This window comes from Leucoraja erinacea, chromosome 1 (assembly GCF_028641065.1).
Source record: "Leucoraja erinacea ecotype New England chromosome 1, Leri_hhj_1, whole genome shotgun sequence".
NCBI lineage: Eukaryota > Metazoa > Chordata > Chondrichthyes > Rajiformes > Rajidae > Leucoraja > Leucoraja erinaceus.
This window is the reverse complement of record NC_073377.1, coordinates 34635817-34659003: the sequence shown is the minus strand read 5'-3', so window position 1 is coordinate 34659003 and position 23187 is coordinate 34635817. Positions and strand designations below refer to the sequence as shown.

At 42.4% G+C, this 23187-nt stretch overlaps 1 protein-coding gene across 1 annotated transcript in view; it reads left to right on the top strand.

The window, feature by feature from the left end:
* The window catches only part of nol6 (nucleolar protein 6 (RNA-associated)), a 94061-nt gene that overhangs the window by 30063 nt on the left and 40811 nt on the right, over positions 1-23187 (top strand). The window contains exons 7-14 of the mRNA XM_055632531.1: positions 3978-4141; positions 4637-4757; positions 9428-9486; positions 11016-11117; positions 12887-13002; positions 13389-13566; positions 15275-15397; positions 18444-18592. Coding sequence (XP_055488506.1) covers positions 3978-4141; positions 4637-4757; positions 9428-9486; positions 11016-11117; positions 12887-13002; positions 13389-13566; positions 15275-15397; positions 18444-18592 — 1012 coding nt within the window. The remainder of the gene's footprint in view (positions 1-3977; positions 4142-4636; positions 4758-9427; positions 9487-11015; positions 11118-12886; positions 13003-13388; positions 13567-15274; positions 15398-18443; positions 18593-23187) is intronic.

Sequence of the window (23187 nt, the reverse complement as noted above, 5' to 3'; positions counted from 1 at the left end):
TTTCCGTTCAGGTTTCCTAAGTGGGACAGGGGCATTACACACATATGTACACACCACTCGGATCTGTAATCCAGTCCGGGTTTTACCACACAGTCACCATTTATTACTAACGCTTCCAAACACTAGCGGTTACCCGGATATGCTAATAAACTTGTTGGATTGTTACTTGGAGTATGTCAATAGCTTTACATCGCCTGACATTTGTTTGGACTTTACCCTTCCTCAGACCCTGTGTCTGACGCCCAGCTCCAAACCCTGTCAAGTTTCCACCGTCCTTCTTGGCCTCCCCCTCCAATGGAGAGCAGTCTGTCCAAGGCAGAGGTCGTACCTTTGTACACCTACGCCCGCACCTCAATGAGTTCTGAGACCGCCATGATGTGGAGCTCTTCTTCCATCTCCTCTGTCTCTAGCCTTTTTTCTCTGGTCACGAGTCTTTGCCTCCCGTGATAATCCTTTCTCCCTTCTCCAATGCTCCTCCTCATGGACTCCCCCTGCTGACTTACTACATTCTCTCAACCTTTATACTCTGACCGGAGACGCGACATCAACTATGTCGATTTCTCCACTCATAGAAACATTGAAGATAGGTGCAGGATTAATAATATTAATAATACATTTATTTGTATAGATCGTTTAAAAACAACTCGCGTTGACCAAAGTGCTTTGCATCAGTGCAGGTACTGATTTGATACATACAACGTAGACAGACGTAACAATACAATGTTACTGTTTACAACAATAATCTGTTTACAGTGCCCCCTCAGAGGGGCTCAAAAACGCTTGGGTGTAGAAATAGGCTTTGAGTCCTGACTTAAAGGAGTCGATGGTGGGGGCAGCTCTGATGAGGAGCGGGATACTATTCCACAGTTTAGGTGTTGCAACCGCAAAAGCGCGGTCACCCCTTTGCTTAAACCTAGACCGCGGGATAGTCAGTAGCCCCAAGTCGGTCGGGATCGGGGTGATGTGGTCCCTTTTACGGGTACCCGTCAGAAGTCTTGCTGTGGCGTTTTGGACCAATTACAGATGGGACAGGGATGATTTGCTGATGCCAGTGTATAGGGAGTTGCAGTAGTCAAGGTAGGAAAAGATGAATGCGTGGATGATTTTTTCAAGGTCGTTGAATTTGAGGAATGATTTGATTTTAGCTATTGTACGAAGCTGGAAGAAACTAGCTTTTACCACAGAGTTGACTTGTTTGTCAAACTTTAATGCGGAGTCAAATATCACGCCAAGGTTTTTGACGTGCGGTTTGACTAAGGAGGTTAGGCTTCCAAGGCTGCCTGGTATCGTTTTGATGGGGTCGGAGGGGCCGAGTAGGATGACCTCAGACTTGCTCTCGTTAAGTTGGAGGACGTTCTGAGCCATCCAGCATTTTAAATCGTCAAGGATGATTAAATCGACCAGCATGAGGTGCATGTTCAAATTAGACCGGTTGTTGGATTTCAGGGGGAGATAGAGCTGTGTATCATCTGCATAGCAGTGGAAATAAATGCCATGCCTTTGAATGACTTGGCCTAGGGGGAGCATATAGAGAGAGAGAAGAGAATGGGGCCTCGGATGGAGCCTTGTGGAACCCTGCAGAAAAGGCTAGCTGGGGAAGAGAAAGAGTTGCCTATGTTGGTAGAGAAATTCCTGTTTTTTCGGTAGGAAACAAACCAGCTCGGGGCAATGCCATCAACACCAACCCCGTACCGGAGATGGTCAATTAGGATGGTGTGGTTCATTGTATCAAACGCTGCGCTGAGGTCGAGAAGGAGCAGGATTGCACAGTCGTCGGAGTCGATGGCGAGAAGGAGATCGTTGTGTACCTTCAACAAGGCTCATCTCCCATATCCAGGTCCCCCACACTTCCCTTTTATCACCCCCTTTTCCCCCTCCTCCACTATGATCAGCCATGATCAAGATGAATGGCCGTGCTGGCTCCTCCTGCACCTTTTTTCTATGTTATGTTATCCACTTCCATCCATATCCCTCTGTCCAGCTTTACATTTAACCCTTCTTCTTTCCTTACTGACACCATTTAGTTTCCATTTTCACTTCAAGTCGTTGTCACTTACTCCACCCAGCTGTAAATCACCCCACCCCCACTCCTCAGCTCTATCCATCTACTTGTCCATCTACCTCCATCTCCCCCCCCATCCATACAGGGACCCCAGCAGTCCTTACATGTGAGACAGAGATTCATGTGCACCTCCTCTACTGTCATCTACTGCATTTGATGACCCTGACGTGGTCTCTTTTCTATCAGCGAGCCCAAGTGTAGACTTGGCGACCGTTGCGGTCAACATTGCGCTCAGTCTGCCAAGGCTTGCTGGATCTCCCAGTATGCAATTTGAACTCCAATTTTAACACCCCTTCCCATTCCCATACTGACCTTTTTGTCCTGGGCAGCCTCCATTGCCAGAGTGAGGCCACAAGCAAACTGGAGGAACAAAACCTCATTCCGTTTGGGTAGCGTACAATCCAATGGTATGAACATTAAATTTTCCAATTTTAGGTAACCCATCTACAAGCAACCCTTTATGGTCCCCCCCCCCCTTCCCTTTGCCCCACCTGTACTTGCACCCATTTCCTCTTTTCTCCCCCTCTTCCACTTGCATGCCTACCTCTCATTTAACAATTCTCACCTCTTCTATTCTTATCTCACACTGTGAGTCTTTTCATTCCTGGCCTTTGTCCAACCATCTGCCTATCAACCCCCCCCCCCCCCCACCACCCCTCTCATGCATATCCACTGCCAGGCTTCCTCCCACTCAACCTCTTTTTTTCCTGCTTTCTATCTTTACTCCAATAAGGCTGAAGAAGGGTGCCGACCCGAAACATTGTATGATAATCTCCCTCCACAGATGCCGCCTGATCCTGCACTTTATACTTTGATCAAGATTCCAGCCTCTGCAGTTCCTTGCGTCTCAATTTGACTCCAAACTCTCTTGGCTGTTGGTCTCAGATGGGAAGCCATCCAGCCTTTAATATTACGTACGACTGCACTGCTATTTGTATTTTAGCTACTAATTGTGGCATTTAATAAATATCTTTATGTTGGCCTTCAAAAGTTAGTCAGCTCTGAAATGGGTTTTCCAAATCTGCTGTTCTTTCAATTTTCCAATCAGCTATTTTTTTTTCAAGGCTACTTTTTCTACAGAATTTCTATACAAACAATCATGAATTAATAATTTGCAAAAAGGAAATTAAGAAAAAAAGTTCATAATGACCATATTGAGATAAATATTATCAGTGGAGGCTATTCTCAATGGTACTTAAATAGAGAGTTCAGATGTCTTGGTGGCAAAGGAGGTATTATGCCAATTTGGTACTGCCAATGCATTACAATGCCAGTGTTAAATGCACCTATCATTGGTTAGCTGCACAAGGAGTAGCCAAATGTCCTGAGTGACAAGTTAGAGGAATAGTCCCAATGCAAAACGTCATCTATCCATGTGCTCCAGAGATGCTGCCTGACGCACTGAGTTACTCCAGGACATAATGTCCTTTAGTGCGAACCACTTATAACTGTGTTATGCTTCTTAAAGGAGCCAATGCTTATTAAAGGGAAAATGCTTTCTTGTTACAACGGGTCGTGTCTATGACTGAAACCATCCTGGAGAAAGTATCAATAATGACACTGTCCAGTGGTGTCGACTGAAGATAATTATTGTTTCAATGCAGGGGTATTCATCCAGAGGATTTCAATGCTGATGTTGCAGCATATCCTCCCAGTGGTTTTGAAGGTCTTTGCAAAGACAGTGTCAGTGGTGTTTCTTCAGTGCTTTGAAGTGTCTATTCTGGGTTGTTCAAATCCTGGACACACAGGGGAAGGTGTTGATCAATGCAGCCTGGTTGATTTTGTGCTGTGTTTGAATCTTGATATTTCACTCTTAGATTATTCATGACTTTCTTGGTGAGCATTGCATTTGCAAACTGAGACAATGAGCATGTTTTGTGGCAAGTGGGTAAATAGACATTATTTATATTTTCAGGAAATAGTGATCCTCCTACACCCCACTATAATAACAGCATACTCATTGACTTGGTGATGGAACAACATCTTAATTTTCTCTTCAATATTGCCACTGATTTTCCTGGAATGAAAGCTGGAATTGAAATTCTTAAAGTATGGCTCCTTCAGAGGGAATTTAACAAGGTAGGATGATGTTACACTTTAGTGAACCTGGATAGACTTTAGCTGTTAAACTTTCACCATATTTATTCCTTTTAAAATGTTTATAATTCTACTTTAACTATAAAACAATGGTTGATGGAGTAGCATTTAGATGACGTAGGTTATATCAAAAAGCTTTCAACCAGAAGAGATTTAAAATAAAATAACATATGTCTTTAGTTAGTTTAGATAGATCCTCTCGAGGTCTAATGTAACATTGCTGCTATCATTGATCTGAATGCTCCATGAGGCATAGGCTGGGAAATGTGTTAGTTAATATATGTTGTGTTTTCTTAAGATTGTGGTTTAAATCTGAAGCAAATGAGAAATTAAACTCTACCCATGAAAAGACTGCATTTCTTACACATTTTATTTTGCCATTATTTAATTATGCTTAAATATTTGATTATAAATACCTCCCAAGAATGCGCAGTTTAATGTGTGTAAACCTCTCCACTTTTTTTCCATGTTCTCTAGGGCTATGGGAGTTTTAATGGATTTCTAGCTTCCATGCTGGTGGCATACTTGCTTTCCAAACGGAAACTAAACAAAATGATGAGTGGGTACCAGGTGCTGCGGAATGTCCTTCAGTTCTTGGGTAAGTTGTATTCAAGAGAGAGTTATATATTAGGGCTAATGGAATCAAGGGTTAAGGGTAGAAAGCAGGAACGGGGTACTGATTTTCGATGATCAGCTATTGAATGGCAGCGCTGGCTCGAATGGCCTACTACGGCACATATGTTTCTACGTTTCTAAGTTAAACTTCAAGTCAAGTTTATTTGTCACATACACATACGAGATGTGCAGTGAAATGAAAGTGGCAATGCTCGCGGACTTTTGTGCAAAAGACAAACAACCAAACAACCAAACAAATTATAAACCCAATCATAACACACATATTCTTTTACATAATAAATAATGGAAGGAAAAACGTTCAGTAGAGTTAGTCCCTGGTGAGATAGGCGTTTACAGTCCGAATGGCCTCTGGGAAGAAACTCCTCCTCAACCTCTCCGTTCTCACCGCATGGCAACGGAGGCGTTTGCCTGACCGTAGCAGCTGGAACAGTCTGTTGCAGGGGTGGAAGGGGTCTCCCATGATTTTATTTGCTCTAGAGTTGCACCTCCTGTTGTATAGTTCCTGCAGGGGGGCGAGTGAAGTTCCCATAGTGCATTCGGCCGAACGCACTACTCTCTGCAGAGTCTTCTTGTCCTTGGCAGAGCAATTCCCAAACTAGCTGGTAATATTTCCGGACAAGATGCTTTCCACCGCCGCTGCGTAGAAGCACTGGAGGATCCTCGGAGACACTCTGAATTTCCTCAATTGCCTGAGGTGGTAAAGGCGCTGCCTTGCCTTACTCACGAGTGCTGAGGCGTGCGATGCCCATGTCATATCCTCAGAGATGTGGACTCCCAGATATTTAAAACAGTTCACCCTATCCACAGGATCCCCATTTATCCTCAATGGAGTGTACGTCCTCGGATGATGTGCCCTCCTAAAGTCCATGATCAGCTCCTTCGTTTTTTTGACGTTCAAGAGGAGGCTGTTATCCTGGCACCAGAGTGCTAGATCAGCCACCTCCTCCCGGTAGGCCTTCTCGTCGTTGTCAGAGATCAGGCCCACCACCACAGTGTCATCAGCAAACTTAATTATTGAGTTGGAGCTGAACCTAGCCATACAGTCATGTGTGTACAGGGAATACATTAGGGGGCTGAGGACGCAACTTGCCACATCTTTCTTGCATTCTCCAAGTATAACGATCGCAAGTTGATTTTATTTGTCTCAACATTTGATATCCTCAACTTCTTAACTCTTGGAACATGTTAGCTCAGTTTCATCTTATATCAGTCTTTGCAATATTCTTCTTGGATTTAGTTTAGTTTCTCAATGTGTGCAAATTCTTTGCATGGAAGGGTGGAATGTATCGTAGCAGACAGGATATCCTGGGGAAAAGGTTCTGACTATACGCTTCTCATAATTTTATCAACTTGTCCAAGCTCTCTGTTTGCCTATAACCTTCTGATAAACCTCTTCTGCACTCTCTCCAAAGCCTCCACATCCGTCCTGTTATGGAGCAAACAAAACTGTATGCAATACTCCAAATGTTATAAGTGTTATAAAGCTGCAAGGTGATTGTTTCCTGATTGTTATACTCAGTAGCCTGACCAATGAAGACAAGGATGCCAATCTGTTCTTGACCACTCTGTCTACTTATGTCCACTGTATCTATTTATGTCCAGGGAACTGTGGATTTGGACTCCAAGATTCCACTGTCCGTCAATGCTTTTAAGGGCCCTACAACTTTCATAATCTTTAACGAGTCGTTTTATATTCTACCACAGTCTCTGGCTGCTCACCCTTCCCTCTCTGAATGTTCTGTGCCTAGTCAGAGACATCCTTGACCCTGGGATTAGGGAGGCAACACACATCCTGGAGTCTCGCTTGCAGCCACAGAAATGCCTGACTATAGGGTCCCTATCACCGTTTCTTGCCTACCCTACCCCGCTGTTCAACAGAGCCGGCCGGACACGGTGCCACTCTTGTGTCAGCTTTTGCTATTTTCTCTTGTGAGGCCATCTAAACACACCACCCTCTTACTCCATCACACAACAGCATTGGACGTGGTATATTCGTTTGAGAGGGTGATTAACATAGGAATCTCCTGCATTGCCTGTTTGCTGCCCCAGGCTATCTAACTGAACCTTTGATGTGACCACCTGCCTGACACTATCGTCTATAATGCTCTCAGGCTCCTCATTGTGTCTAATAACTACCTCTCCAACCAATCCATGCAATCTGAGAGGAGCTGCAGCTGGACATATATCCTGCAGATGTTATTGCTGTGGACACTTGATTGCTCCCTGATTACCCACATCTGACAACAAGAGGAGCATTCCACTCCACCAACTTTAATAGCTGCCTTCTTACACACACTTAAAAAAATAAATCTAGTGGATTTAAGGAGAAGTACACCTGGAAGACCTTACTTAGTCCTTGTTTCTGCTTGCTCTTTTCATCAAAGCCTGCACTTTGACCTACCCGCAGAACTTCGACCCCAAAGCAGCCGCTCTCAAAATGGCTGCTCTGCTAGAGCATGATATTTGCTGCTTAGTCTGTTGGGGCTGAAATTAACTTCTGCAAAGCAAATTCCAGATACCTTCTATTTTCTAAGAATTAATTTATAAGTGCAGTTAAACAACAGTACTTATATGCAGCATTTATAGTAAGTGAACCATTCCAGTGGATGAGTGAAATGTTGTCTTGGTTTTGGGCAGCATAAGTTCCTTGGTCATTGGCGTTGCTATGGAATATGCAACTAGTTAATTTAAAGAGTGAAATGTTTTACATGATTGAAAACTAAATGGCTTCTGTTTCCACAGATTTTGTTGTTGTGAGCAGTTGTTCAAAAATAGGTGAAATAAACCCCAAAGTAATTAAATCCTAGGTTTAATCAAATAACATGACACTATCAGGCTGTTAGTTTTCATATAGAGTTTTTCACAAATGGCATTTGACTAGAGCTTCTGGCTTTATGCTTCTGGTGTAAATAATTGATTGGCAATGAGAGGAATGGTGAGATATCAAACTCTAGCTCGTGCAGGATAGGATTGGTTAACTTGGGAAAGGGAGGCGGTGCTGATGAGTTGGCAGACGTATGACATCAAGCAGTGCTTTGATATAATTGAAGCTAATCTTGTCACTTTCCCTTAATGTACATAAAATATCTTTGGATTATCCTTAATATTATTTGTCAGAGCTATCTCCTGCCCCTTTTTTGTCCTCCTGATTTCCTCCTCAAGTATGCTGCTTAGTCCCCAAAACTCCTCCCGGGATGCTCCTGATCACAGCTGCCTATATCTGGCCCATGCCTTTTTCCTGACCAGAGCCTCAATGTTTCTCAGCATTTGGGCTTCCTTGCTCCATTGCCCATCAGTCTAACAGAACAACCGTGCCCTGAACTCTCGCCATCACACTTAAATACATCCTACTTTCCAGATGTCCCTTTGACTGCAAACTTCCTACTCCAATCAACTTTAGCAGGTTCCTGTCTAATTCCATCAAAGTTGGCCATGTGGTGCTGGCTCGAAGGGCCGAATGGCCTCCTCCTGCACCTATTTTCTATATATTCTATGTTTCAGAATCTTATCTTGTAGGCCCAGCCCGTCTTTATCCATAAACATTTTAAAACTAGTAGAACTGTGATTGCTGACCCCAAAAGGCTCACACACTGACACTTCACTCACATGCCCGTCCCAATTTTCTAAGAGTAAATCAAGCTTTGCCCTCTTCCTCGTAGCTGGTCCTGCCCTATCTAAGCCGGTTTCCTGTAACGGCTACATTGTCCCAGTTGGGCTTGCATATCCATGCCCTGAGCTCGTCTGCCTTAAAACAAATCCAACAGTCCTTCTATGTTCCCTGCTGTGCTCCTGCCATTCCTTTCGCTGAACTGGCTTTCGTCACCTTCCGTCCTGGCACCTGCTTCAATCCCGCATTGGATCCCGTCCTCCTGCTAATCTTGTTTAAACCCACCCGAGTCGTGTTACTGTTCCTTGGAATTTATTTTCATCCCTATCTCACTCTGTCTAAGAAGAAATTCTAATTAATTACATTTACATTTGAATGCTTCATGAGCTGCCCCCGAGTGGAATTTTGAGAAACCTTATAATATGATAAGCTAATTAATGCATGAAATGTTTATTGTTAATTATCAGCAAAGTTACAATACCACAGTTCTCAAAAGCAGAAATGGAAGCAGAAAATGCAAGAAAACATTAAGCAGGTTGACATTTTTTGTTATTTCATCCTGTAGATTCTTGGTGATTAGACTGGCAGGTTAAATAATGACTATTTGAAGGTTAGGAGGGAGAGATAGATCAGCCATGGTACACAAAAATGCTGGAGAAACTCAGCGGGTGCAGCAGCATCTATGGAGCGAAGGAGATAAGCAATGTTTCGGGCCGAAACTCTGCACCCGCTGAGTTTCTCCAGCATTTTTGTGTACCTTCGATTTTCCAGCATCTGCAGTCCCTTCTTAAACAGGATAGATCAGCCATGATTGAATGGCGGAGTAGACTTGATGGGCCGAATGACCAAATTTTATTCCTATTCCTTATAATCTTATATTTGGGGGAAATGAGCTTCCATCCACCCTGGCCAGATAAAGGCAGATATTTCTGTTCCTCTGCCCGTGTACCATAGTGATTACGTGAAGTTTAATACCTGATCTTTAAATTTCTCTAATGCCTCTGTGTCTTTTTAATTTTGTTTAGCTGTTACCGATCTCTCTCAAAATGGCATCAGCCTTTTCCAGGGCACTGATGATTCAGCGGTAAGATGACATTTTGTGTTTTGTTTTTGGTGCTATTTACAACATTAAAAATGCAATGATGAAACAGCAAAAATAGTGAATTTAATCAAAAATCGAACCTTGGTTGAAGAACATTCAGAGTACTTAATGCAATTGTGCTTAATTGATGGGGTGCGGTGAAGATTTGCTGGGATATCAGTGCAAATGTGAGGAAATATATATCAATAAAGGCTGAACAGAATGAAACTGAAGGGTAATTGGACGTGTGATTGAAGAATTGATGGGTAATTAAAGAAAAACACTAATTGGATCCCTAGAAAAATTATGAAAAGTTTCAATAGAGTAGATAGTGAGAATGATTCCACTGGTGGAATTGAGGCTTTTGCTATATGTTATTAATACATCCAATAGTGAACAGGAGTAACTACCCAAAGAGTGGCAAGAATGAAGAATGTTTTGCCACAGTACAGATGTATTCAAGGGGAGACTGGACAAGCACATGAGGTAGGAAAAGAGTTCTACTGATGTAAGAGGAAAGACAAGACAAGGCTAGAGTGGGGCATGGACTGGTTCCATTCCCTCTGCTACATACCATATAATTCATTTATTTATTCAGTTCTCTTTACCTTAAAGGCAGTGATTGAATAACTTAACTACTTTGAAGGTTGTTTTCAATGTTTGAATGCCTGTGTGAAATAGTCATTTTCCAATACTTACTCAAATAAGAACCCCAAGGCTCATTTAGTGTTGAGTTTTAGAGATAAACAGGTCCTTAAGCCCAATGCGATCACCTGTACACTAGTTCTCGTCCTACACACTGGGGACAATTTGCAGAAGCCAATTAACCTACAAACCTGCACGTCTTTGGAATGTGGGAAGAAACCGGAGCACCTGGAGAAAACCCACCGGTCACAGGGAGAAGGTGCAAACTCCACACCGACAGCACCCATAGTCAGGATCGAATCCGGATCTCTGGCGCTGTAAGGCAGCAACTCTACCGCTGCGTCACCGTGTCACTCTACTTTTGGGTGTGTTCTGCCTTGGATGAATTCAGGGTTAATCTGTCACTCAGCTTCAGTCCCTTCATACCTTTCCCCAAGACTTCATTCAATGTCTTGGTTTTGACTATCTAAACTCAAGCAATTCTATCCCAATGAACCTGCCCAATATTCAGTCCATTACCATCATATCATTCGTGAGATCTGGTGTCTGAAATGGATGCATACGTCTTTATTCCTCTGCATTGCCCATGACTTTAATTCTTGAGACATACACATTTCAATTGAAAGTATTATTTTTCTTGTAAGGCATTAGATAACAGAGTCACTATTCAACAGCAAATACCTTTTTAAAGGATTGTTGTCCTTTCCCACCTGCACTCCTTTGACCATATTTTTCCTTTTTTAAATAAGGCGCTGAATATTTTCATTATTTGTTATTTGTATATTGTTCATTTAATGTGGTCGGGGGTTGTCCAAATATCAGTGATGTCAGGGGAATTTAGAATGTTATTTATCAAAGTGAGTAACTTGACAACATTTATCCCACAGCCGTCACTTGCCGACTTTCATCAGGCTTTTGAAGTTGTGTTTGTGGATCCCTCAGGATTTGTAAACCTCTGTGCTGAGATGACAGCCAGCAAGTACAAGCAGGTATGAAATCTGCCATGGTTACCAGCTTCTTTCATGTGTAGGAAGGAACTGCAGATGCTGGTTTAAACCAAAGATAGACACAAAAAGCTGAAGTACCTCAGCGGGACGGGCAGCATCTCTGGAGAGAAGGAATGGGTCAAGACTGAAGAAGGGTCTTGACCCGAAACGTGCTCTCCATAGATGCTGCCTGTCCTGTTGAGTTACTCCAGCTTTTTGTGTCTATCTCCAGCTTTTATGGTGTGTTGTGTCTAAATTAGAAGAAAAAGTTTCTAGTCTGAATATATTTATGAACAACATTATCTGGTGCCAGATTTCGTATTTACTATTGGTTTAAAATCAATGCTCTTTTCTTTTGCCCACCACCAAACTTTCTTTCCTGCCCTCCTGAAGGTTAATTCTAATTTGAAATGGCCACCCACAATGAAATGGTTATTTTTACATTGGCGTTATTGCGTTTCGTTTTAACTTGTGCTCCTGACTGCGTATTCTGGCAGCTTTTAACCATCTCTTTGGCCAGTGTGTACCGTTCATTGAAAAGCATGTACATAATGAAATGGGGTTGAAATAACACTTCACTTAATCTGTCCATGTTGATTCCGTTAGCTCGAGGGAAAGAGGTGTTTAATTTGCACAATTATGGAAATAAATTAGACTTGCAAAATGAACTTTTCACAGCTCTTACGGAATTTGATTCTACCTTTATTTCAGACAGTGTATTGCAAATCTTAAATGTCTTCCGTGGATCTGCTGCAGAGGGGGTACAGATGAAATACTCTAATTTCCTTTCCAGTTCCTTTGTTGGTTATTTTAAACTCTTTGATCTCTAATTGCCAGAGCTATGTTTAACCCTGCTTTATCAACATTAATTTTGATAATGTTTTCTATTATAGGTCTCCCTGTAAACCTCTTTGCTATCAAAAGAATAATCCCTTAACGTAAACAATGTTGTCATCTCTGCTATTATTCTGGCAAACCTCTATATCTTCCACAAAGTATTTTTTGATGGTAACAGGCAAATAAATTGAAAGTGACATGTTTGCTGCTCTTTAGCCACTTTCTATCTGTACTCTGAGTCCTAATTTTCCTGAAACAATCTTTCGGCTTGTATCTCATGAAATGACTTTTGAAAACTAAGCTGTATCACTACCAGGTGCTTGACCATTGTCTATCCTATAACTTAAATCCTCCCCCCCCCCCCCCCCCCCCCCAAAACTATCCCGGAAATATCAATTTAATTTGATTAACTAACACACACACACACACCACACACACCACACACCACATATATATATATATATATATATATATGTCTAATGACTCTTAACTATGCATATAGAAATAGCTTGAATAAAAGTAAAATACTAAAGAGAAATAATTAATAGATAGCAACGGATCAGTGTGTTTTTTTTTCCTCATAAATATGTACAATTTTGTGTTCATTTGGTGGTATCAATATCTGCTAAATATTTTCAAGCAATTAGTTTTTCTTTCCAGCATCTGCTTTTGCAACTGGAGTTTTGCAATCAGTTGATGTTTAGTTACAAATAAAAACCCAAGATGCTGGAAAATCTCAGAATTTCAGGCAACATCTGCCAGCAAGAAATGAAGGGTCTCGGGCCAAAACAATGACTGCTTCCCTTTCCACAGATGTTACCTGTCCTGTTGAGTTTTTCAGAATTTTCTATTTTTCTATTTTGTATTTCCAACATTTGCAGTTTGGTTGATGCTTAGTTACTGCAGCTTTTCTATTTTGTATGGTAAAATTTCAGATTCAATATGAAGCGCAGAAATCAATGGAAATTCTCGACAATAAGACAGTGGATGGCTTTGAAATGCTCTTGATGACTCGGAAACATTTTATTCAAACGTTTGACCATGTCTTTTTGTAAGAACATTTTTTTTCTGTCCATTTCAGTGTTATTTCCCCCTGCTGCTTAAACCAATCACCCCATCCTGCTGATATTAACCCATACTCTTACTTTTAACTCCAACCTTATTCAGTTATTCTATTATTATACCTTAAAATTATGCACTATTTTGCAATGCAGTTCAATCTTGCACCTTTCTGCTGTTTTGCATTTGCCGTTGTCTTTATTGCATTTATCATTACTACATGTATCTTGTTTATTTTGTGAGCTTCATATGAACCAGACAATCTCATTGCACCCTGATGCATATGACCATAATCTAATCTATAAATGTATTTTTGTCCATATTGAAAAAGTATTTTTGTGTATGAGCATTCTTGCATTTCAAAATGTTTCTCAATAGCCTGAAGAACCTGGTCAAACTGCAAGAAGGCTGTAAAAAGATGAAACTGCTCAATGAGTTGATTGATCATGGGGGCAACTATATTGTGGCGATCTTGCCACACCTTCTGTCACTACTAACCCATGGACTGGGGCAACGGGTTCACCTTCTTTCTCATTCCCTTATTCAAACATCTGAGGTAAGTCTCATGATCTTGGTCATTGACAACTTAAACATTAGTGTTTTGAACAAGGAAGGTTTCTGTTCTAAAATAGTATTTTCTATTCGCGTTACGTTGAGAAATAACTGCTTTCTCGTGTGGTGCAGAGTTTCAAAGACTCGCGGGAATATATGCATGTTTTAAAATAAAGAAACTCCAGTCGCTTCATTAGCTTAATTTGCGCTCTCCCCATCAATTCTCTTTTCAGTTTAGTTTATTGTCACGTGTATCAAGTCACAGTGAAAAGCTTTTGTTGCTTTCCATAACGGTTGAAGGTGAACCAGCTGGATTCTTGAGAATGATTGAATAATTCAGTGCTTACAGTTGTTACGAGTAGATTTAAAAAAAAAGCAAATTGATGTCTCTGGACAGTTTGGAAACCTATCTACTAGCCAATCAAATTAAGCGTTCTGCCATTGCACCAGATTATTGAAAACAGACAATTGTGTTAAGCAAGAAAATGAATATTGGACATAAAAAATTCAACTAAGTAATTTATGTCCAGTCAATTCTGCTAAAATCTAGTCTGCTAAAATGTTCTCAACATCTGGTAAATAGTTTGTGAGTTGAAGGATCTGGCTTATTTTCCATGACAAACTAAACACCCTGCCAAATATAGACCATTGGTTTTGGATGTAAAGAATATTGCTGTGTCATGTTGCCCTCTAGTGATATCTGCAAGTAAGTACAAGTGGGAATATAATGGCAGAATCGAGTGTTGATTAGCTGATGCATTTGACTCAATAGATTCCAGGCTTAATTTCCTCTGTGGCTGAGTTAGTGAAACAGGGTGGAAGTGATGGATACAGCACTTATGACCTTGGTGTCCTTCGAGTGAAACATCCATGATTTGTGCTCCAATGAATGAGCTGCAGGGATGTGGATACTAGCAAGGATAGACTGTTATGAATGGAAAGCCCAGTGGATATGGTCATGGGTAATCTAAAAAGAATGGTGATCAGGATGAGGCACCAGGAGACTGCTGGTTCTGAAGAACTGTATGCCTATTATGCTTTTGGGAGTTACAGATATTAAAGTCTACTCTTGATTGCAATTGCTTGTGGATGCACTCTTCATGGCTGTGGACTGATAAACAGCAGTGTAGTTAAGATTGAGCATTTTAATTGCATTGTGCTCTTCCAGCTGTGGGAATTGCAACAGCAAAGATAATATATTTTTGAGCAGTTCTCTTTTATTATGGTAGACTAAAGAAAGCCTACTGGCAAATAAAACGTTTAATTTACAGATGCAGCGCAGAAACAGGCCCTTCGGTCCACCGGGTCTGCACACACCAGCGATCCCTGCAAATTAACACCATCCTACAACCACTAGGGACATTTATTTTACATTTACCAAGCCACTTAACCTACAAACCTGTAAGTTTTCCTTTATTTAGTTCGGCACGGACTGGAAGGGCCGAGATGGCCTGTTTCCGTGCTGTAATTGTTATATGGTTATATGATCTTTGGAGTGTGGGATGAAATCAAAGAACTTGGAGAAAACCCACGCAGGTCATGGGGGGGAACGTAAAACTGTGTATGACCGAACTGCAGATGCTGGTTTACACCAAAGATAGACACAAAAAGCTGGAGTGACCCGCTGTGCTTTTTGTGCCTCTTCAATTTACAAATCTGTATAGGATCACATTTGGATTTATATTAGCCTTTCATTTATTCCCTTTATACAGTGGCCTATAGATGCAGATCCTCCAAAACATAAGGATTCCAAACATTTATCTTTTGGTCTTTTATTGAACCCTCGGATTTCAACGAATATTTTGGAAAAAGGACCTCCAGCAAATACTCCCAAGGTAAAGATTTTTTCAATCTTATTTGTAATAGATGTATTTTGTTGTAGAAACCTTTGTTCCTTTTGCCAGTGGACTAACCGCAAATGTTCAATACTAAACAAATTATCTTGTAGAATATTTCTGCAAAATATTTCACATTAAAAAAGAACAGCAACTGAACTGACACTGAACAAATTAGAAGGGTCTCAAACCTGAAACATTCATTTGTTTTTTCTTTCCACAGCCTGACCTTCTGAGTATTTTGGGCACTTTGTTATTTATTTCTGATTTCTAGTATCTGCAGTTCTTTCGAATTTCATTCACAGAATAAATTGGTCCCTTGTAATACTGGGTTCACTGGTACTGGTGTTAATCAGCGAACTAACAGATAAAAAGATTGTGAAAGGTTGAAGAAGAGACTAGGTTTTTCTCCCAAAACAAAATGTAGAAGTAACTCAGTGGATCAAGCGGTAACTATGAAGAGAATGGACAGATTTGGAATAAGGCTTGATATGAGATACTGTCTGTTCATTCCTTACACAGATGCTGCGATAATGAATGAGTTTTCCAGCATGTTGTTTTGCATCAGCATCAACAATGTTTGACATTTACCATTCTGTTGTTCTGGTGAAAAGTTAATTTTCTGATTGGGCTTGAGCAGTTAGCTTTGGGTTAAGGTGGAGTCAATTGGTTTGCTAGACATCTTGGACAATGTCGGCAGTGCAAATAAAATTCCTTGACTGTCGCGAGAATGTCTCAAATCTGAATAAGTCTAGGATTTTTTAAATACTTTTTTTAAAGGACATATAGCGTGGGAACAGTCTCTTCGGCTCACGGTATCCATGCAGATCAGTGATCACCTCCATAAACTAGCATTATTCCACACATTTGAGGCAATTTACAATTTTTACTGAAGCCAATTAACCTGCAAACCTGTACGTCTTTGGAGTGTGGGAGGAAACCCACGCGGTCACAGGAAGAACGTACAAACTCCACACAGACAGCACCCGTAGTCAGGATCGAATCCTGGTCTCTGGTGTTGTAAGGCTACAACTCTACCTCTGCGCTACTGTGCCATAAGATGAAGTATGAAAGTACAAGGGCAAACTGTCCTTCCCTCTCGTTACGTGAGGATTTATTTGCACTGAGAACGACATTCTCACTGCCCCTCCACTCCTCCCTACAATTACTACAAACCCCCAGAGAAAATCACCCTTTGGTTTCTGAGGACAAGGTCCTGCAATTCCTCCCACTTTGCTTCTTTACCACATTGAGCATCTTTAGGGCTTAAACTCGCAGGATCATTTTTGGATTTCTCATGCTTTCTACCAGGCTTTTTTTTAAATGGAAATTAAGTTTAAAAGAAAATAAAACTTAATTTATATGTCGACTTGGGTTGAAAACATTTATCAGTGTGAGGTTTTTGGATTCTATTCTCCGGTCAGAACGAACAGTTTGTGTTTGTACAGTGTGTTTTTCAGTTTCGGGACTTCTTAAGTTGTTTGCAGACAGTGAATTATTTTGAAGATGTAGTCAATTTTCATTTGTTGAAAAAAATACATTAAATTTGTATATAAAGTTTGCACAGACAGATTTAATATTGAGCAAGGGATAAGTATTGCCCAGAATACAAGGCATGACACTCCTGATTTTTGATTGCCATGGGATCAGTATGTCAACCGAGAGTTTACCAGCCACACCTATGATGATCTAATCCTTTTTCAGAAATGCACTGAACTATCAGCCTAGATCTTGTGTTAGTTTAGTTAAACCCATGACCTTCCAACTGTTACCACTGAACAGCAATCTAGGGCCAGAAAGCTATTAATCGCAAGCTTCTTGGAACTTGAGCGCACCATCTTCATGGTGTGTCGAGAGACTGCTTCTGCAGGAGAAAAATGTGTCGTTTGTGCATGTGCTTTTCACATTTCATTCAAATGTCATAGAGGCCCTTCAGCCCAACTTGCCCACGCCAACCAACATGCCCCACCGACATTAGTCCTACCTGTCGGCATTTGGCTCCTATCCCTCAAAACCTATCCTATCCATTTACCTGTACAAATGTTTTTTAAGCATGTTGATAGTACCTGACTCAACCACCTCCCCTGGCAGTTCGTTCCATATACCCACCACCCTTTGTAAGGAAAGAAAAAAAGTTGCCCCTCAGGTTCCTATTAAATCCTTCCCCCTCACCTTAAACCTATGTCCTCTGGTCCTTGATTCCCTTACTCTGGATTTGTTCTTGGTTCTCAGATCGATATATGTTTTTTAAAATATTTTGATTTTTTACAGTATTTGTTATAGGTGAGCTCTGTACGCAGTGTGATGATGATTTCCTTTCTATGCATGGTTGTTGGAGCTACCGTGTGCCTCCCCTGGATACTTCCTATGTTATGAGAGGCACCACATAAAGATCAGACACCATTTACTTGTCAAATTATATTATTAATCCGCAGATGAGCAGATACTATGTCACGCCAAATGCCTTGAAACCTTTCGAATCTATCCAATGATTTATAATTTGCCTTTTAATTATGTTGAGGTTTTAAACTAATCGGAGTTGAACATCCCAGATGTACCTCTGAACTAACTTATTACCTGGTGACACGTCCCATTGCTGAATGTTTGCCCTCAAATTATGTGATCCTTTTAGTCAACTTCATAGCCATAGCCAGACACTGCAGCATCTGTAGCGAGAGATAGGATTTACCATATGCAATTGTTTTTTAACTTGTTGTATAGTCATTTAATTAAAGACTTTATAATGTCCCTGAAAATTGTTTGAAGCTGAAGGTTCTCCTGGCACATCTTTAGTTTATTTAGCTTCAACATACATTTTGTCAACTAAATGTTGTTACTGCTTCAGCTCACATTGATAGAGTCAAAGAGCACTGAAACAGGCCCATCGCCCCAACTTGTCCATGCTGGTCAAGATGCCCAATCTGAGCTAGTCCCATTTGTGTGCGTTAGACACATATCCTCCTAAACCTTGCTTATCCATGCAACCGTCCAGACGTCTTGGTAAATGCGTTTTAAGGTAACATTAAATTATTTGTTTTCCTAACAGGCAGCAGAATTCAGGGAATTTTGGGGAGAGAATTCTGAGCTGAGAAGGTTCCAGGATGGGTCCATTTGTGAGGCAGTCCTGTGGAAAGGCGGCAACATTTCCGACTGTCGACGTATTCCTGAGCAAATTATTAAATATCTTCTTCATCGGTAAGTGAATGGGAATATGTTTTCAAATGTAAACTCAATAAAGGATGGTTAAGAAGGAACTGCAGATGCAGGAAATCGAAGGTAGACAAAAATGCTGGAGAAACTCAGTAGGGTTTCGGGTCGAGACCCTTCTTTAGGAAGAAGAAAAGAAGAGGCGGAGACAGTGGGCTGTGGGAGAGCTGTGAAGGGGAGGGGAAAGAAGGAGAAAGCAGGGACTACCTGAAATTGGAGGTCAATGTTCAAGCCGCTGGGGTGTAAACTACCCAAGCAAAATATGAGGTGCTGCTCCAATTTACGGTGGTCCTCACTCTGGCCATGGAGGAGGCCCAGGACAGAAAGGTCAGATTTGGAATGGGAGGAGGAGTTGAAGTGCTGAGCCACCGGGAGATCAGGTTGGTTATTGTGAACTGATCGGAGGTGTTGGGCGAAGCGATCGCCAAGCCTACGCTTGGTCTCACCAATGTAGAGCAGCAGACATCTAGAGCAGCGGATGCAATAGATGAGGTTGGAGGAGGTTCAGGTGAACCTCTGCCGCACCTGGAAAGACTGGTTGGGCCCTTGGATGGAGTCGAGGAAAGAGGTAAAGCAACAAGTGTAGCATTTTCTGCGGTTGCAAGGGAAAGTACCAGAGATGAGAGTGGTTTGGGTGGGAAGAGACGAATTGACGAGGGAGTTATGGAGGGAGCGGTCCATACTGAAAGCCGAAATGGGGAGGAGATGGGAAGATGTGGCCAGTGGTGGGATCCTGTGGAGGTGGCGAAAATGTCAGAGGATTATTTGTTGTATGTGACGGCTGGTAGGGTGGAAGGTGAGGACAAGGTGGACTCTGCCCTTGTTATGAGTGGGGGGGGGGGATAGGGGGGATGGGGAGTGAGAGCAGAGTCACGGGGTACAGAAGAGACCCTGGTGAGAGCCTCATCTATAGTAGAAGAGGGGAACCCCCGCTCCCTAAAGAATGAGGACATCTCTGATGCCCTGGTTTGGAACACCTCATCCTGGGTGCAGATGTGGCGTAGATGGCGGAATTGGGAGTAGAGGATGGAATCCTTACAGGAAGCAGTCCAAGTGTCCTGGCAGACCCATTGTTTCTGCCTGTTCGTGTCCCACCGAACTTATTTCCACATACCTTGACCACATTACCCTTAACTTTTCGTTTGGCTCCTCCCATTTCTTCCAAATCCAAGATGTAGCTATGGGCATACGCATGGGCTCAAGCTATGCCTGCCTCTTTGTAGGCGAGGTGTACCATGGCCCTATCCCCAAACTCTACCTCCGCTACATCGACGCTGCATTGGTGCTACCTCCTGCACCCACACAACTCACTGACTTCATCCATTTCACCACTAACTTCCATCCGACACTCAAATACACCTGGACCATTTCCGACATCTCACTACCGTTACTAGACCTCACTGTCTCCATCGCAGGTGATAGACTACTGACCGACATCTACTATAAATGCACTGATTCCCATGGCTATCTGGACGACACTTCTTCCCGCCCTGCTTCCTGTAAGGACTCCATCCCATACTCCCAATTCCTCCGTCTACGCTGCATCTGCACCCAGGATGAGGTGTTCCAAACCAGGGCATCAGAGATGTCCTCATTCTTCAGGGAACGGGGGTTCCCCTCTTCTACTGTAGATGAGGCTCTCACCAGGGTCTCCTCTGTACCCCGTAACTCTGCTCTCACTCCCCATCCTCCCCACTCGTAATAAGGGCAGAGCCCCCCTTGTCCTCACCTTCCACCCTACCAGCCATCACATACTACAAATAATCCTCTGACATTTTTGCTTTCTCCAATGGGATCCCACCACTGGCCACATCTTCCCATCTTCTCTCCTTTCGGCTTTCCGTGGATACCGCTCCCTCCGTAACTCCCTGGTCAACTCGTCCCTTCCCACCCTAACCACCCCCTCTCCTGCAACCGCAGGAAATGCTACACTTGTTGCTTTACCTCCCCCCCCCCCCCCCCCCCCCCCCCCCCCCCCCCCCTTGACTCCATCCAAGGACCCAAGCAATCTTTCCAGGTACGGCAGAGATTCACCTGCACCTCCTCCAACCTCATCTATTGCATCCATTGCTCTAGGTGTCAGCTGCTCTACATCGGTGAGACCAAGCGTAGGCTTGGCGATCGCTTCGCCTAACACCTCCTCTCGGTTCACAATAACCAACCTGATCTTCCGGTTCAACTCTCCCTCCCATTCTGAATCCGACCTTTCGGTCCTGGGCCTCCTCCATGGGCAAAGTGAGGCCCACAGTAAATTGGAGGAGCAGCACCTCGTATTTCGCTTGGGTAGTTTCCACCCCAGTGGTATGAACATTGACGTCTCCAATTTCAGGTAGTCCCTGCTTTCTCCATCTTTCACCTCACCTTCCCAGTTCTCCAACAGCCCACGATGTCCGCATCTTCCTTTCTTCTTCACCCCCACCCTCATCAGTCTGAAGAAGGGTCTCGACCCGAAACGTCGCCTGTTTCCTTCGCTCCATAGATGCTGCCTCACCCGCTGAGTTTCTCCAGCATTTTTGTCTACCTTCAATAAAGGATGGGTAGTCTTTCACCTTTTCCCCATGATGTACTAAAGAATTGAAAAAACTGATTGAATTTGATTTAGCTTTGTGAAATTGAGTCCACTTCTTCGTAGTTTTAAAGATGGACACAAAATGCTGGCGTACCTCAGCAGTATAGGCAGCATCTCTGGACAAATGGATCAGACTGAAGAAGGGTCCCAACCCAAAATGTCACTTAACCATTTTTCCAGAGATGCCCTATGTAGGAAGGAACTGCAAATGCTGGTTTACATCGAAGATAGACACAACATGCTGGAGTAACTCAGCAGGTCAGGCAGTATTTCTGGAGAAAAGGAATAGGTGACGTTTTGGGTCGAGACCCTTCTTCAAACTGAAACTCCTTTTCTCCAGAGATGCTGACTGACCTGCTGAGTTATGCCAACATTTTGTGTCTATCTTTGGTTTAAACCAGCATCCGAAGTTCCTTCCTACACATGAAAGAAGCTGGTAACCATGGCAGATTTCATACCTGCTTGTACTTGCTTGTTGTCATCGCAGCACAGAGGTTTACAAATCCTGAGAGATCCACAAACACAACTTCAAAAGCCTGATGAAAGTCGGCAAGTGACGGCTGTGGGGAAAAATGTTGTCAAGTTACTCACTTTGATAAATAACATTCACAATTCTCCTGGCATCACTGATATTTGGCCAACCCCCGACCACATTAAACGAACAATATACAGCTAACAAATAATGAAAATATTCAACGCCTTCTTTAAAAAAAGGAAAAATATGGTCAAAGGAGTGAAGGAGGGAAAGGACAAGTCTGTTAGAAAGGTATTTGCTATTAAATAGTGACTCTGTTATCTGATACCTCACAAAAAATATTTTCAACTGAAATTTGCATTACTCGAGAATTAAAATCATGGGCAATACAGAGGAGTAAAGAGGTATTTGCTTATATAGATCACAAAGTCACTACCAGACTCATGGCTTTGCTCTTGAGTTTCAGTTATGCATCCATTTTGTGTCTATCTTTGGTATAAACCAGCATCTGCAGTTTCTTTTTATTATATTTCTTCTAAGAATTGAACTGATTTCTTCTGTTGTGGTGGTATGAAAGATGAGGGTTGTCAGTCCAATAGCTCATAAAGGAGGATGTGAATGCAGGATTTCTTTAGCAGGAAACGGGGGAGATAAGATGGAAGCCTTGAACTAGTTTGACAAAATCCGTCTTACGGCTGGTGAATAAACTTGATAATGGGGAAGTGAGCTTTGGTTTGCTAATGTTATTACTAATGAAGATACTAACTATCTAGTTAGTCCTTGCTGTCTCCGCCCCTTCCTCAGCTCTCGGGCTGTCTCCTCCCATCCCTCAGCCTTCGGGCTCCTCCTCCTTTTTCCTTTCTACTCCCCGCACCTCCCCCCCCCCCCCCCCCCCCCCCCCCCCATCAGTCTGAAGAAGGGTTTCGGCCCGAAACGTTGCCTATTTCCTTCGCTCCATAGATGCTGCTGCATCCGCTGAGTTTCTCCAGCATTTTTGTGTACCTACTAACTAGCGTTGACTGGAACTTATTTTTTCTGAACTGATCCTAGTTTCTCCTTGTGTTTTTTGAATGTTGCACTTCCACATGTCCACCATTGGTCTCAAAGAAACTTTTTTTTATCTTCCATATCTGTTGCAATGAGGTGACCTTGCTTCTCATCTGGATTTGCTGAGTTACTCCAATATTTAAATATATATCCTACATGTCCTTATGTCTTCCTTGTTTCCTACTCCCCCATAAATGTTTAAGTGAAATAAACGCTTTGTAAATTAAACTGTAGTAATGAGATGGTTGAACAGTTTTCATCCTGTAATATGTATCACCCTTATTATTTTTCAATTAGTCATACAGCATGGAAACAGGCCCAACGTGCCCATGCCAACCAAGATGCCCCACCTATACTAGTCCCATCTGCTGCGTTTGCCCATATCCCTCTAAACCTTTCCAATATACGTACCTGTCGAGATGCCTTTTAAATGGTGTTATAGTACCTGCCTCAACTACCTCCCCTGCAGCTTGTTCCATATGTCATAAGGAA